At 37.4% G+C, this 17153-nt stretch overlaps 1 protein-coding gene across 1 annotated transcript in view; it reads left to right on the top strand.

The window, feature by feature from the left end:
* KIF25 (kinesin family member 25) overlaps positions 1-17153 on the top strand; it is a 45899-nt gene that overhangs the window by 5725 nt on the left and 23021 nt on the right. Inside the window, exons 3-7 of the mRNA XM_051811157.1 lie at positions 2355-2471; positions 4367-4505; positions 8908-9011; positions 10206-10294; positions 11789-11831. Of these exons, the coding sequence (XP_051667117.1) occupies positions 2355-2471; positions 4367-4505; positions 8908-9011; positions 10206-10294; positions 11789-11831 (492 nt within the window). The remainder of the gene's footprint in view (positions 1-2354; positions 2472-4366; positions 4506-8907; positions 9012-10205; positions 10295-11788; positions 11832-17153) is intronic.

The following is a 17153-nucleotide window of genomic DNA, read 5'->3' as shown; positions in this document are numbered from 1 at the left end:
TATGCTGGTGAGAAAAGTTACTGCCCTTGGCTGTCAGTCCGTGACCCTTCAGATCTGCTGGTGGTGGAGCTGCCCAAGTGATTGAGCTGTAACAAGTTCAGTCACAGTGACCAGGGTTAAGAGAGGTCTCATTCTTAACTTGTAAAAGCTAATTGGATTCGTTTTGGATGAAGTGAGTTAGGGATCCTTGGAGACAAACTTATGAGGATTGCCATAAATTAGGATTTGCAGTGTAGATGTTTGTCTGTAGGCTGCATCAGTTATCTCTTGCTATAGACCTTCCCTTATATCCTTGAGACAGTGATGAATTACAGCACTTCCACTTTGTTCTGCAGCCCAGTATATTTTTATCCTAGAGGCATATTGTAAGAGTTGTTACTGAACATAGGAAATCAGATTCCTTCTTGGTAGGCTTCCTTTTGTCTATTTGGAAATGTGTTTATCTACCTGCATGCCCCTTGCTTTTGTTAGCTGTCCTTGAGGTCCTGATCCCGCAGCCTTCCTTGCATAAAGCCAAGTCTGCTAGAACGGATCCAATTGCAAAACTGAGATTTCACTTTGGAGAACACTATTATGTAGTTCAGTTTCACTTCTGTTTATAATAAAGCTGACTATAAAAAGTTTTACAGTCAATTTTTTGCTTCTGTGCATGAGCACAGATTTGCAGGTTCTGGCCTGTGAACAGCTCTGATGAATGCTAAAACTATTTTAATGGAGAAAACTTCTAAACCAAGGCAACATTTGCAATAAAGATAAACTTGATAGCGGAAGCAATGAGAGGGTGACTGCAGCAGTCGACCATTCTGCCTTTATTGTTAGTGTTAGGAAATATGGAGGGTCAAGGGGAATCTGTGCAGATGGTGCAGATTAGATGTTAAAAGTAGGTTTTAACTAGCTTAAGCTTAGTACTGCAATTGCTTATATATGTGCTTAACTTTTCACGTGTGATTAGAAATACTAATTCTGGTGTGCTACTTGGGTCCATTTTTGTCAAACTATTTGTAAATATTGCATCTGAGTAACATGAGTCTTGAAAATCCTCAGAATAAAAGAATGTATAAACACTGTATAGAATTAGTCTCAATTTCTGGGAGCTTAAAACCTGTAACAAAAAGAAAATTATATATTTTATATAAGAGATATAGATTAAGAAATATAAGAGATTATATTTTTAAAATAATCTCTTCCTGCTATTTCTTTTCCATTTAAGAACTTCTTATATTAGTGCTAAGGTGCTGCATAGCTGTGCAGAGTCTCCACTTGCATTTGTAAATGGAAGATGCATGCTTTGTGAAGGTGAAAAAGCCACGTGGAAACATTGGTTTAGATAAGCAAAGTACTTTTTTTGAAAATATAATCTTTTTTTGTCCTTACAGCACCAAAACATTGTATTGTTGTTTTTGCCGATATCATCTGTAGTTAAACTGCAATTAAATGTTTAATTTTTACCTAATGTTATCAGATTATTGGAATTAAATCAAGCCCATTATGTGAGTAGGTTTAGCTCTTTCATATCTTCTGTTGTACTCTTCTATGCTTTGCTAATTTGAATAATGGGAAACTGCAGTTGCAGAATGTATGGTGTGAATAAAGTAGGAAATAAGTCCACGCAAGAGACAAGTGCATTTCAAAAATAAAGGAAGAGGCAATTAGTACTGGGGAAAATGGGTGAAGAAGTTGCAGCTCATTTTAAGTACCAGCACTGTCAGTAAATGACAATTGCTTTGGTTGCTTTGATCTCTGAAGACCCAGCATAGGGCTTTATTGGCACAGTTTTGCACCATTACAACCCTACAGAGTGTAATGGAGTCGGTGTGGTCAGGCGGCTGGAGCAATGGACACTAAGCTGGGGGCTGTGTATTAACAGCTCCTTCAGGACTTCAGCAGTTAACACGTGTACATGTGTCTTTGTTCTGTGTCCTTCCAGAGTGCTTTCTGAGTTAAATCTAGTTTCCAGGAGACACTTAATAATCCACCTATGTAACCAGCCCTTTTCCCTAAGTGAAGACACAATTTTAACCCTTTAGATCCACCTCAAGCATATGTAAGAGGGTTTAGGTACAGCAAAGGCATTTTAGAAGTCTGGTGCTCAGGTTTACCACACTGAGAAAGCAGAACTGTGTGATGTTAGCCAGCTACCATGAGGTGATTCTTCATGTGATTTAGAAAAATGTAAAAGCAAAGAAGTTATGCCTTCATTCATGAAGCCCAGCCATGATGATGATGACGTATTGACAATATCCCATGTAATCAGATAGTTGAGTTACAAGTGTTTACAGAGACAAAGGGGACAGAATGCAACAGGAAACATGAGTGTTTTAAGGTGATTTTTTGGTGATTTTTTTTTTAAATAGTATCAAGGGTTGGCCGGAAGAAGCACTAATGAAGTATTGCAGCTCTACGCTGCTCGTGGCGGGCAGCAGAAATTGCAGAGGAGTTCTCTTGTAACCCAGCTGCACAGAGCAATAAAGGTAAAGACATTTAGTAATAACGTAGGCATAATCTATGCCCTAAACATTTACATGCTTATCAAATACAGTAAAACACAAAAAATGGTTAGATATGAACCTGATCTGTGGCTTTACTCTATTCACAGCAGAGCTTGCAGTGAGGTGTAGCCGTTGTTCCGTGGTTTTGCTGCAATAGGCTGCAAAGTCACCTGAGAGACTGCTAAAAGTGGCTGCTCCTGAGCTCCAGGATTTTACATACAGGCTGCTGCCAATACCCACGCTAGATATTTTTGTAGTCAAAGCATTTCAATTCCTAATTTGATTATCATGTTGACATCCCCTAAAAAACAATAATTGTTATATATTTTAACCAGATAGGCCGATCCTTTAAAAACACATTGGAGGGTTCCATTGATTACTAAGAGTTCTGATCTGGCAGACTTCACAAGAGGTCTCACAGGAGATACTCTCCCACAAGAGTTTGCTGTATGCTTACTCAGGTTTTCTTAATTTTGCATCAGAGAGGCTGAAACTGTTCTCCCAATGCCAGTGCTGTAATATTTTCCTTTATTGAAGTACTTTTTCATTATGTTACTGCATAGGGTAGTGAGTTCCTTTTAGAGACACAAACAAATGTCAGCTTTTCTCAGGGCAGCACTGACTGGCTGCATAAAATGACTGAAAAGTATCTCAGGAAAAAATCTGATTCTTAAAAGGCAGAAGGATGCAGCTTAATTGTATCATAGTTGGGTTAGGTGATCATTGTAGGTCCCTTCCAACTGAACTATTCTGTTCTGTTCTAAATACAGTGATTCTGCTCAGTAAATTTTGTGGTGGTGTTTTACATTTTAGGTTAGTTAGAACTGCCTGTGATGCAATACCAGTGGATTGTGATGGTTTACTATTAGACATCAGTGAATGCTAGGAGAGAGCAAAACTCTCCAGATAAAAGTCTAGATGAATGTTAATCCTATACCTGTAATAACAAAAAAATACTTATTCCCAGTTACATTCTGTGGCATTTGAGAGTAAGAAATACAGTGATTTTGTCCCTTAAGATTGCCTTTTTATCATTGAAACTAGTTGATTAATTCAAGGTCAGTACCATAGTTGGAAAAATAAAATGTAACAGAATATGTGGTACTTTGTATCAGGCTGACTAATGAAAGATCACAGTGCTTCTGTTGGATAAGGTATTGTTATGTTCATCTTACAAATGGTTTTACATGTTGGTTTCAAGACTTAGATGTCAAGAAGTCTACTAATCCTAAAATCATGGCAATTTGTTTTTATTTATTTGGACTTGTAAGTGAATATAAGCCCATCTTATAAACATTTAAAAGTCTTATAATGTATCTTATGCTGAGTTATGTCCATAGTACAAATAATTTTCTGAACAATAAAGGTTTCTGATCTTTTCAAAATACACCTATTCTCATAAGAAGGTGAAGAATTAGCTTACTTAAGAAATGACTTAGACTGAATCTTAGCAAGTATCTCCTGATCAAAGTGTGGAAAATGAATGCAGGAAGGGATATACAGATCACAACTTTTCATTGGTAATTCTGAATATGTCCTATAAGTGAACAGAACACACACACACTCACACACACTTACTTTTGTCTGATGAAATAAGAAAGAGATTTGGTATACACCTGAAACTGAGTAACAGTCAGAATATGTAGGATAAGATCCATATAGTCTTGCTGAAATTTTTTAGGAAATTACATTGCTAAATGTCTTGCAGGATCCTTCTCTAAACATGCTGAAAGACATACTTCTGAAGACTTCCTTTCATCAAGTAGAGGGTTCTTCCTGCCTGTGATATCTCACCCTAATTATTTGTGTTGCTATATTGATTCTTCTTAACTGCTGTTTTTGTGTCTTTATAACATATTTTTCTTCTTGCTGAGAAGAGGCTTAAGCAAGACCTGAAGAGCCTCCATTCATTTGCTCTTGAGCTTTCAAAAGAGTTTCGGCGTCAAAGCAAGACTTGTCTTTACCAAGTTTTGGCAGCAGTCCAAGGGGTACAGCTGCAAAATGAAGCAATGCAAAGTAAGGCTCATTGCACTTACATTTTGAACATGTAACATCAACAATATAATTGCTAAATGTTACTAACATTAAAAGGTTGAGTTTGATCTTTTGAAATGTGTCACTGAAATTGTAGCACTTGTTTCTTGTTTGACATTAGATTGTCAAGGAGTTCTGATGAGTTAGAAGGAGTGCAAATACTCTGCAGAGATTTAGCTTTTTTTAGGATTGCAGCTGCTATTAGACTGTTGCTGAGTTGGCTCAGCTGTAACATTTTTAAACTGCAGTTCTTAAGGTGTAATATCTCAACTATTTTAGAATAGCCAAATAAAGAATGTGTTGCTTTATAAAGCTGAAATTTGTCTCCTTTTGACTGTATCAGAAGAGGACTTAGGTGAATTCAGAGATTTCTGAAAACACTGCCTGAAATTCGGACAGACTGGATTTTTAATATTTCTGTGTATTTACAGAAAAAAAAATTACTTCCAAATCAAAACCCAGTTCCACTTGCTAGACTGTAGATAATAACACCACATGGACTACTGTTTCGGAATTCAGGTGCTTCTGTTCTTGGAGGAGACACAACAGGCACTGGTGCTCTCTGCCCTCCTTGCTGAGGGCTACATGGACACCTGGATCTCATGATATGGACTCTGCACTTGCTTTCAGTATCCTTGATTCTGGTGGAACTCCTACTGGGGCTGAGAAGCACATGACACATACAGAGCTTATATTGAAGCTTAGCAGCCTGATGAACTAAGACCAAATAAACAATATAATCAGAGACCCTCTGTGATACTCTGATATCCATGTGTTGCCATTTAAAAGATTTGGTTTTGTCCTGCTTTACTTTTTGTTTGAAACACTTCATTTTTGGACTGATTTGGTTCTCATGGGACTTGTCAAGTCAATATCAACAAACAGCACTCTTGGTGATAGATACTTACAGAACTTGTCCCTGTAATGTACTAAGTTATGATTAAAATTGATTTGTTTATTGTATTATCCGTGTACAGAAAATGCTCCATCAAGGCATCTTTAAAACAGAAAAAAAAACAAAGAGGAAAATGAACTTTATCTAAAGGTGAATGTTTCCCTTATTGAAGCAGGAGGCTAAATGAACAGATAGCAGGTTCACTATCTGCACTTGATTTGGCACTTGAGCTGTTGTGGTGTAAATAACTAGTAATTCCTGTTGGCTGTTCTCAATTTGCACTTCATGATGCATTGTTCTATGGAATCATAAGCAGGAGAAGCTTCCCTGCCTGTTACAAAATAGCGTGTTGGTACTTCGGTGGATGACTTTTGTTTTGAATTTCACTGGTTTTCAGTTCTCTGTCAAATGTTTAAGATGGAGATTCTATTGTTAAGGTTAAATATGACAGTTGGAATTGCCATCCTTTAATTACATAGAATCTTTTGTAGACAGAAAACCCTAAGTATATATTCTGGAGATCATATATATTACTAGTTTAATCTTAAAATAGAGATTGAAAATGAGGGGGGAGAATTATAGAAGAAACATTTTAATAGGTTAGTTCTAAGGCTGTAGTTGACATACAGCAAACTAGAAAACTTCCCTGTAATAACTGAGTAGTCCCTTACCTAGAAATATTTATTCAAAATCTGAAAACCGGGCTACTGCCACCTTTCCCACTGAAATTTAAATAGTAGCAATTAATAAGAGAGAGAAATGCCTATTATTTTATTATTATAGGCCTGTTTCCTTCATAAACAAGGCTGCTATCACTTTTGCCAAAAATACTGGCCCCCCAACTCAAATGATACTACTGAGACAGATGCAGTAATTCAGCAGATTTTTGGAAGAGTAGGTATTTATAAAAATTTAAGATTACTTTTTAGATTGCTTCACCATGCAGATATTGTCAGAAAGAGGAAATTACAGTATCTGTGCTGCTGCAGCCCAGTGACTTAGATATACTTTGCAGTTCCAGGACACTTTCTCTCTGGGCTGGAGAAGAGGGCAAATTGGGTAAGGAACTTATTTCCCACTTTACCCATATCCTAGCACCTATGTGCTTTGGTACTGTTGGAGAAGACTGAGCTCTGCACTGTGCAGATGTGTTTGTGGAATGTGAACTAACAGCATCTTTTATTCTCAACTCAGCAGGCGAGTCTCAACAGCTCAACTGCCTGTTGAAAGCATTTTCTTCTTAGCGTGGAGTATCTGAGGAGGGGAGAGACCTTGGATCCAGTGACAGAAATATTGTAGAAACCCAAAGAATAATCACAGAATCATAGAATGGGTTGGAAGGGACCTTGAAAGGTCATCTAGTTCCAGCCCCCCTGCAGTGAGCAGAGACATCTTCAACTAGACCAAGTTCTCAGAGCCCCATCCAATCTGACCTTGAAAGTTTCTAGGGATGGGGTATGTACCACCTCTCTGGGCAGCCTGTTCCAGTGTTTGACCACCCTCGTTGTAAAAACTGCCTTTTTTATATCTAATCTAAATCAACCCTTTTTTAGTTATAAGACCATTACCTCTTGTTTTTGCAATAGGCCCTGATGAAAATAATGTTATAGCCCAGGATATAAAACAGCTGAATTGAAAAGAAGTTTTGGAATTAAGTCTATTACATCATAGCTGCTTGTCCTAGAAGACATGATCAGATTGGTCTCCTTTTTAAACTGGAATCTAGTATGGCAAGAAACATTAAAAAGCTCCCTAGGGAGCTATGGGGACAGCTACACATCCATATCTCCGTTGTGGCTGTGCTGTTATGCTGCTCCAGTTTTTCATGTCCCTTTCATGGAACTTTCTGTTATGCTTGTGTAACTATTTATGTAACCACATGCAAAACAGATCAGGGAGCTGATCCAGGACAGAAACTGCTCAGAAAGATGGATTGCTTTTAGACCTCCATAAAACTGTGGAAACAGGTGTGCAAGCACAGTAAAAGATCTGGTGCTGCACTGAATGGGAGGGAATGAAAAACTTCTTAACAAGGACTGTCAGTTAAAGGAACATTACAATCCTAAATGTGCTTGCAAGACATCACAACTGTTAGTCTGATTATTGATGAAGATCCTAACTATGATCAATAATGTTTAAACAAAAAAATCAGCATTCCCAGCTCCCAGAGAATTTCTGTATAGGTCAATGAGATGGGCAAAGCATGGGGGAAAGCGCTGCAGGCATGTAGTAACTACTTGCATAATGAAGATTAAGTAAAATTAGTATTTTGAAACAGATGTACCCAATGGCTGCCCCTAGGTTAAGGATGAAAATGTAACTCCTAAATAGCTTGCAGCTAATGCCAAGCAGACAACTAGAAAAGTGTTAAATAAGTGTTTGTAACTATATGGCTCTACTTTCAGAAAAAAAATGAAAGTTCAGAAATAAATAACGCATTAGGAAACTTGCTCTGTGAAGCTTCAAGAAGCTTTTCTGTGCTGCACATAAAGCTTTACAGAAAATGGACATTAAAACTGATGGATCAGTCTTACAAATATCAAAGTACCATCTGCTAAATGCAACAACTCGACTCATTTTCTAGAGAATGTTGCTCAAAAGCCCTAGTGTCAAATTAGGAAACCCCAGGGTTGATTTCTGTTTTCAGTTATATTCACCATAGAAGGGGTGGTCAGAAAAAGATTTAAAAAAAGAGTAATTAGGGCGTAAGTTAACTGAAACTGAATCTATAATGTCCAATTGGCTTCTCAAAATCCTCAAGAAGAGACCACTTAAATACTGAAAAAAATAAGTAATCTTTTTTTCCTTTCAAAACTGGAATATTGGAAGACTACCCTTAGCACCTATTGCTTTGCCTTACTGCTTAGTCAAGAGACTTGGGGAACTCAAAGTGTGTACAAAAATTTGTTAATAAAGATACTTATTATGGAGATTACTTAAATAATCAATGAATTCTAACCTTTTGTTTTGAAAAATACGGTATGATTAGGGGTCAGTGACTATAAGAGGCCCTTTTGGCAATTTATGGTAACATACTTGCATGGGATTCTCCAAACAAAAACATGCTAGTATTATCACTCCACATGCAGGACGCAAGAAAAGGATTTTTTATAGTGAAACTCTCATACTTTGTTTCCCCAGCTATTAACATCATGGTTTCCCTGCATGCATGCACTTGTGGAAGAACATTATGAACTAGAGGTGAACAGCATGGGTATTAGAAAAAACTGACACATATGAACTGCCTTTAACTATTTTATATTTTTAGTTGGTTTTCAAGTCTTCATATGTATAGTTGTGGTAATTATCTGTAGCTTCACAAAGCAAGAGCTATGATGGGATTTTTCAGAGGTGTCTTGTAAATCAAGAACTTACCCTCCTAAGTGAAATTTGTTTGAAAAAGTTCATGCTTGTATTTCATGAGGTGCTGCTAGAAAATTAATTTTGTAAAGTCACAGAGTTTATTTCTTTGAAACTGCTTTCTTCTAGTGTTTCAGATAAAAGCTTTTGATCTTGAGCAGTCTCTACAAGAAGTGACAGAGAGATATGAGAAAGAAAAGCAGAAGAGGAGGGCTCTACATAACAGCTTGGTTGTAAGTATATTTAATGACAGAACATTTTCTTATTTTGTTGGAATTATTTGCATAATTTCCTCTTTGCCTGGATATATCACCTTCCCCAATTGTCAATATATGACATATCTATTTGCTGAGACACATTTGTCTTACAGTAAACCCCACCACCCCTTTCTTTCTACACAAGGATCTTTCAAATGCACTCGTGCAACATAATGCTCTGAGTACCATCCATTTTGAATAGTGGACAAAACTTGAGTTTTTTCATCCTCTTCTCTAAATTTGAAGCTTCTGAAATAGGTTTTAAAATTCTAAAAATATTAACTTGAAATTGCAAAATAGCTGTGTTTTATTTTTTCAAATATGTCTAGATGTATCCTGCTCAACCATTAGTGATGGTTCATTTGGGATTAATTTTTTCCTTTATGAACTTTAACTTTACTCTTCCTCCCCACCCCCACAAATGACTAGGTTTGGGTTGCCTGATTCAGGACCTGATTTTTAGAAACACAAACCACCTTCAAACAAAATTCTTTAAAGACTTTCTATATGGGAAAATGAAGCTCTTTGTTAAAAAGTGCTTACCTTCCAAACTCTGCCTTATGTTGCAGTTTATTGAAAGGATATTCCTCAGGGCAGTGGGGCATTAATGACAGTGGTCACAAGGCTAGCTGTTTTCAGTCATACAAAACAAGAAGAAATGACCACCAGCAAAAAAGAAGAGAGAAACTGAAGTCTAAAACAACCTGCAGAGAAAAATCAGCTGCTGGCTTTTTAATCATGTAGGAACACACAGTGGAAAGGAAAATGTACATGTTTTATATTCCACATCTTGCTCGGGACTGCAGGAAGAGAAATGGAGTGTGTAATCTTGTCTGTTGAGTTAACATAGGTATCTGAAGAAGCTCAGGTAAGGAGGAAGGAGAAAAAGGAAGGGAAGAATGTCTTAGAGTGAAAGCCTTTTTTTTTTCCATATAAACTGAAGAGGGCTACACAATTCCAGATCTCTGAAGTGCTCATACTTCCTCAAGTACTTTTTCCTACCTTACCAAGACAAATTATATTGATTCTATTTTTCTTCCCACAGCGTCTAGGGCTATGATGTTGTGAACATTTGCTTTCTTAAACATGTTCATGTCTGTTTGGCAAATTCTAGTGTATTTGTCCTCTACAGCAGCTTGTGTTAAATACAGCTCAATACTCTAACCGTAGGAACTGAGGGGAAATATCAGAGTCCACTGCAGGATTCGACCATTACTACCTTTTGATGATGCTGCTGGGCATTTGATATCACAAGATAGGTAATTTATTTTGGTTGTTTTAGATCTTATGTGACTCATAATTAATATACAGTGAAAACGATACTTATAATTATGTGAAAACAACTGTGTCCTTGATTTTTCTGTTTTTATGTGTGTGTGGGGACAATATAGTATCAAAAACTAATTGCTGTTTTCTTTCTCTTGCTAAATTGGCTTTAGCCAATCTCAGCCCCCTGTCTAAAAGTATATCCACCTCAGTAGAAAGCTATACCTGTTCTGCCAAGCCAGGATTATCCGTGTCTTGGCAGAAGGAACACAGCTGCAGTCAGTTTAGAGTGCATTCTCTATCCTATACAAATTCTGGCATGCAGTAATGTAATAGCTGCCAGAAACTGTGGATAGAGAAACACACTCAGCATTACAGTTGTTTTGTAATGCTGTAGAACACACTGACTGTTAGCACACACAGTGGTAATTCTATTTTAGTATAATCTGGCTCTGCATCCCTAATTTATAATATGTTTACTGTAACCAAAGTGTCAAAACATTCCAAGATCCAAAAGGCAAAGAGAGATTAGATGAGCTTAACAAGCCAAATTCTCCATAGATGACTAACGTGAAAGAAAATAGGGATTGAAACATACACAAAGAAAGAAAGAAGGAGAAAACTTGGTGGGTGGCTAGAAACCAGTAACATTATAATTTGCTCTGTCAGTAAATAACTGATTTGGAGCTTTATTTTACTATTACTGTATGGTAATTCTAAAAAAAAATACATTCAGTGTTTTAAAGTTTATTAATTTTTGGCAAATCTTAAAAAAATAGAACTGTCTTAATTAAAATAATGTCAAAAATTATAGACAGAATATTTCAAGGAACCTGAAGGAGAAACTTGCATTAACTTGTGCTTGATATAGCTGGGAAGGAACCCACTCGCTGTTTTCATTGCAGTATGGTATATTGCAATCAAGTGATGACTTGTAGTGTAAAACACGATGGACTGGGCCAAAAAAAATTGTTAAGAGTAACTTTTCTTAATGTATCAAAAGTAATTTAAATAAAACTTTTTAAAATAAAACTGTAAAACTGGGGGCTGACTCTCCAAACACTTACACAAATGAATAAATTCATACACCTCAGCATTCCCAGTCAGTGTTTAGACTAGTAATGTATACAAGATTAGGGACAAATATCTAAAAAGGGGGTATTTTTCACTTTAATGTTCTAAAGTGAAAGCCTCTTGTTACAAGCTCATGTTACAATCTAAAAATAATAGAATAGCTTGCATGTGAATTAGTGTTAATTTGGTTTGTTCTAAATGTCTTTTCTAAAGCAGATTATTTTGCTTGATTGCACTTTAATTTCTTTTTTATTCATAATTAACTGTAGCGTTACTAGGTACATGGGATACTTGGCAATTCTGAAAGGTGCTCTTCAGGCACTTTGAACATGGGCTTTCCTCAGCTGAGTGGAACACTTGTTATTTGAATGGTACCTTTTTTTTCCCCATTGGCTTTTGTTTTCCCCTTACAGGCAAAGAAACTTTTCAGAAAAAGTGGCATATGCAGCTGATGATGTAAGTATTTGATGGTGAAATTCAAAAGTAGATTCATAGATACTAGAAGAAGAAACAAGAGGGATATGTGAACCATGAGTTTAAAAAAATATATAGGTACTTTCTTGTCAGTTGGAGCCCAGCTTTGATCACCCATGGGTGCAATAGCAGGCAATTTGTGCTATTTTCATCCTGACTCTTCGTAGTGGTAATAGGTTGCAGCTTCTGCTGGTGCAGCCATCCATTAAACAGAGATTGTATGTTTGCAGTAGTCCTGCAGTCAGTCCCTTTGCAGACTTTCTGCAGTCAGTCTCTTTGAGCCACTTGTATTTGCTGTAACTATTTCTAAAATTGTCAGGCTTTTTAAAATTTTATTATTGCAACACAGCTAATGCACTAGGAGAGAAATATGATCCCACATGAAACACAGCAGCCTAGGTGGTACTGCAGTCAAGCATGTTAGAGTGTCCTGGCTTAGATCATTGGAGGAAGGAGAATGAGTTGAAGCTGCAAATCTAAATGACATTCTAACATTAATTGAGGCCATTACCAAGATAAAAAAAAATTTAAAAAGGCTCAGTAGTGTGAGCTAAGGTTAAAGTATTAACTTGGGGCTTAATTTGCTTAGCTGCCATGGTTCTTAGTTGGCTGCTCACTGTTACTTACATGGTGATTAGCCAAATTCTCTTTTACAGTGTAGTGATTAAAATATTGCTGAAGTGACCTACAGTGTGTTATGCATTTAAATATCCCAAATTATAGCTTCATTAGGCAGATCTCACTTCCATAATATGGATAATTATATATATATGTATATATGTAATTAGATAACTAATGGAGCACATGAAGAGACTAAGAAAGAGTAAATATGTCAGGAGATAAAAAGCAGGGACCTGTAATGGTAGACATAGTGTTCTGGATGCCACAACCCATTCACTGTACTATAAAATACCACAACCATCTCTGACCTGTTAAATTTTATTGCATTAAGATGAAGTTAGACAATATTTAGGTTTTGGATTATTTCATATAGATACCTGATTTATTAAATATCTGTATGTTTACAGACAAAGCAATATCTGCTTACTTATGTGAGCTTATGAATTTGTATGAGACTCACCTGGTAACCTTCAATATGCTAACCTAATTCCTTATTTCAGGAATATATATGTAAGCATAGACTTGATTGTCAAATGCAATTTGCAAGGTATTAACTTCCTGGTTTTGGAAAACACAACATAGACTTCAAATGTTTTATTGGTTTGCCTTGACATTTATTTGGTTAAAGTACTTTCCAGTTTTGATCAAACACCTTAAGGCTTTGTATTAGTTTCTTAACACAAATTTATCTTTTTTTTAAAAACAGAATTTGTTGTAAGAATCCTTCTTAAAAAAATTAGTCAATTTAGACTAATTTAACAAAAGTAGAGGAAAATAATGTTTATTTTCTGTTTATTTTGATTTCAACAACTGAAGGTGTTATGTTTGTGGCTAGGATAAATACGCAATTTTCAGATTAAATTATGGGACTTTATTTGTTATTGAGCTTTTAGTTGCAACACAGGCAAAGTTTGTATTTTGTTTGTATTTCTAGAAACAAGTTAACCATTTTGCAGACAAATACTTATGATTTATAGGAATTTTTAGATCAAGGTGAAGGAGGTTTCTCAGTGATAGAGGTGCTGAGTTTATTAGTTTTGCTTTTTAGATCATGCCTGTCTTTCCGGGTTTTTTCCTGAAAATACTCTATGTGTCTAACATAATCAGGCAGTTGTCTGCCATGATCATTTCAGAGCTAGTGTGTGTTAGAAAACAGAGCCACATTTTAGAATCAGATTCACAATGCAGTCCAGCATACATATCGGAAACTACGCTTGGATCTTTTGGACGAGCTTCAACTTGACATTGTTCCTGGATTGGACCGCAGCTCTAGTAATATGCTAATCTGTCTCATCTATGCTACAGCTTTGTCTTGTAACTAGAATAGGGAAGACCATGACAGAAGTTGCAGTATAACTTAGCTTTGCTTCTCTTCTGCCATGAACTGTGGTAAGACTTCCTTCAAACTGTCTGTAGACAGGCAGAATTGACACTTGGACAGAATGGTTGTGTATCTTTTTGTGAGACTGAGATTATATAAATTCCATTTAGTCTTTGAGTGGTTTGTCTTTTGTTTATTTAGATATTTGCATCATTCTTTGAAAGACGCATGCAGTCTTTTCTATAATCTTGCTTGTCTTGTTTAGAGAAAAATTCCCATTCTAAGTCTAAAAAGAAGCTTAGGATTTTATTGGATGTAGAGAAGAATATTTCATTTCAGTTTTTGAGCTACTTGAAGATTTTTGAAGTTTTCTTTTTGCTTTCCTGTGTGTGCCCAGCTCCTCAACATAACCTCAACAACTGTCTGAAGCTTGTTGTGCAATAATGGTGGAGGGTGAGTACATGCCACACATCAGGTTGAGCTCCTCCACACAGATGAGGCCATTGAGCAGTGGTGATATTGTCACTACCTGAGAAAATGAGCAGATGAGGTCCTGAATGCACAGGGTCTTCTTGGTGGTGACAGCACAAGGGGGAATGAGAGCAATCTGAAATATGGGAAATTCAGCTTAAACATGAGAAGCTGTGAGGGTAGTCAAACACTGGCACAAGTCTCCCAGAGGGTGTGTGGACTCTCCATCTTTAGATATGCTTAAAACCTGACTGGACACAGTCCTGGGCAGCCTCTGTAGGTCACTCTGCTCTGAGCAGGGGTTGGCCTCAATGATCTCTGTAAGTCCCTTCCCATCTCAAACATTCTGTAATTCTGATCCAGGATTCTGCCTTCTTTTTTTCTGTAGTTCCGTCAGTCTCTGGAGGTTGTGCTGTGTGCACTAGTGAACACAGGTGCCATGTTTGAATGAGTAGCTCTGTATTCGCCTGGATTCACAGCACTAAATGGAGACACTTAAATGAGATGCCTAATTGCTGAAGTGATGTTGGAATTCAGCTTCCTTTGGCAGAGAAAAGAAGGTGTCTGCCTCTACCTTACAGAATCACAGAATCATTTAGGTTGGAAAAGACCTCTGAGATCAAATCCAAGCTATGGCTGAACAGCACCAGGTCAACTAGACCAGGGCACTAAGTGCCACATCCAGTCTTTCCTTAAACACCTCCAGGGACAGTGACTCCACCACCTTCCTGGGCAGCCCATTCCAGTATCTAATCATCCTAATGTCCTCCCCGGCACAGCTTAAGACTGTGTCCTCTCATCCTGTTGCTTCTCACCTGTGAGAAAAGGCTGACCCTCACCTGGCTACAACCTCCTTTCAGGTAGTTGTAGAGAGCAATAAGGTCACCCTGGAACCTTCTCCAGGCTAAACATCCACAGTTCCCTCAGGTACTCCTCACAGGACTTGTGCTCTGGACTCTTCACCAGCTCCATTGCTGCCCTTCTCTGGACCCTTGATTAATTCCTTTCAAATGGACGGCTAAGAGGCTGCTCTGAATATCAAGGAAGGCACAAAATTCTGTTGTTTATTAAAGATAGGACTGTGGAACCATGAATTAACACAGCCAAGACCCTTCTTTCCTTGGGAGATAATTTTGTAATAGATCAGATGGATGGAGCAGTTGAAGACATTATGATTCCCCAGTTGCTTATCACTATCCCCAGCTAGAATTTTCTTCCTGTGGTGCTTCCCCAGTATGGGGAATCCTTTAAGCTGTCCACATCAGCCTTAGTTGCACTGGAGTTGACAGTGACACATGAGGAGCAGTCACAGGCTCCCTTACATTGTCTGTGATGTGGAACAGCAGTCATGGAAAAGGGGGTGCAGCATTCAGCAGATACAGAGTAACAAGCGATGAGAAATTATAATTACCCCAGCTAGATTCTGTGATCATGTCTGTATCTGGTATTCCATATAACTCATTTGAAATTATTTCTCTGCGTTACTTAATTTCACTTACTGATCTGTTCACCAGGCTTGAGTAGTCATGCTTGGGTGTCAGGACAGATAGTGAATATTTATGATTGTGGATACTTCTGAAGTATCCTTTTGTCATTTTCATGATCCTTATGGCACTGAAAGAACTCAGATTGGGAGTATTCTGTAACCCTGGGGTGCAAAAAAGGTTCTTTGGTGTTCATGTGAGACAGCAGTATGGATTTCACAAACCCTATTGACAGGGAAACTTGATGAGATTCTGTAGGCCTGCAGCTGTGGTGGATATGTTAGGCCATACTGAGCTCCTGAGAAAGGAAGGTCATTACAAATGCTCATATGAAACTTCTGCCTATTAACAGTTAATTCTTTTGTTTTTGTGTTACAAAAAATAGAGGTTTTTTCTGTCTCATTTTTCACCCTAGAGAAAGCTGCTCTACAAGTAAATTTGATATCTGAATCAGAAATGTCTTCCATAACTCTATACGCTTTTTGGTTTTTTTTTCCTTTTTCCCTTCTCCTGTAGCCTGTTGGTTGCTGATCCTATTCGAATTTCTGTGTCAGGCCATTTTGTAGCAAAGTGTTTTACTGAGATCTGTACTCTGCTAATTTTTGCACTACTAGGTAACATACCTCATTATGTAGAGTAAGTGTTTCTGTCATCATTACTTTGATAATGATACATTTTCTTTCTCCAAAGAGGAAGAAATACTTGTAAACTCAAAGCAAGAAATTTGATGTTTATTAGCCATTTGCCTGCTGGGCATACTGCTATGCAATCATTATTTGCTCAGCTCTTTACGACTTCAGTCTGTGGCACTACTCATTTGAAGGCCACTAGTTCAGCATTCCAAGCTACTTGCCTGAAGCACATTATGAATTTCAGCACTCCCATCAAATGCAGTTCTGTAACCACAGGTTAGTAAGGTAGGAAACCTCCTTGAATGGGATGAAGTATTTTGTGTGCTAGCGAGCTTCCACCCAAATTGTTGTAAACCCCCACATAATTTTTCTTTGCTTTTTGCAGCAGTTAGGCTACTTCAGCCATGAGGGGCAGAAGGGCACAGAGTTTGCTACATAAGGCATGTCAGACTGCTGTGACTGTACTCCACTAATAGTTTAAAGAGCGGCCTACATATTTGCCGGACTTACAAAGCTACTGTATAATTCATCTGGAAAGTGGATTCCACTAAAACCTCGTGGAATTCTACCAATTGTACTAGTGCAACTCTTTCTTACAGTTGTGAACTAGCTTGTTATTTAATGCAATGTGCATCTTGTGCTTAGTTCTAGACATAACTATATATGAAATCAGTCTAAAAAGGCACTGTGAAAATTTGTCAAATAAGAAAAAAGAACTCTTTTTGCCATTTTTTCTACCTGTGGTGGTAGTTAGGAAGGTTGGTTTTACTTGCCT

The sequence above is a fragment of the Manacus candei genome, unplaced genomic scaffold, assembly GCF_025592945.1.
Source record: "Manacus candei isolate 608988 ecotype Guabito, Panama unplaced genomic scaffold, ASM2559294v1 h1tg000081l, whole genome shotgun sequence".
Lineage (NCBI taxonomy): Eukaryota > Metazoa > Chordata > Aves > Passeriformes > Pipridae > Manacus > Manacus candei.
The sequence above is the reverse complement of the archived record's forward strand: the minus strand, read 5'-3'. Positions and strand labels throughout refer to the sequence as shown.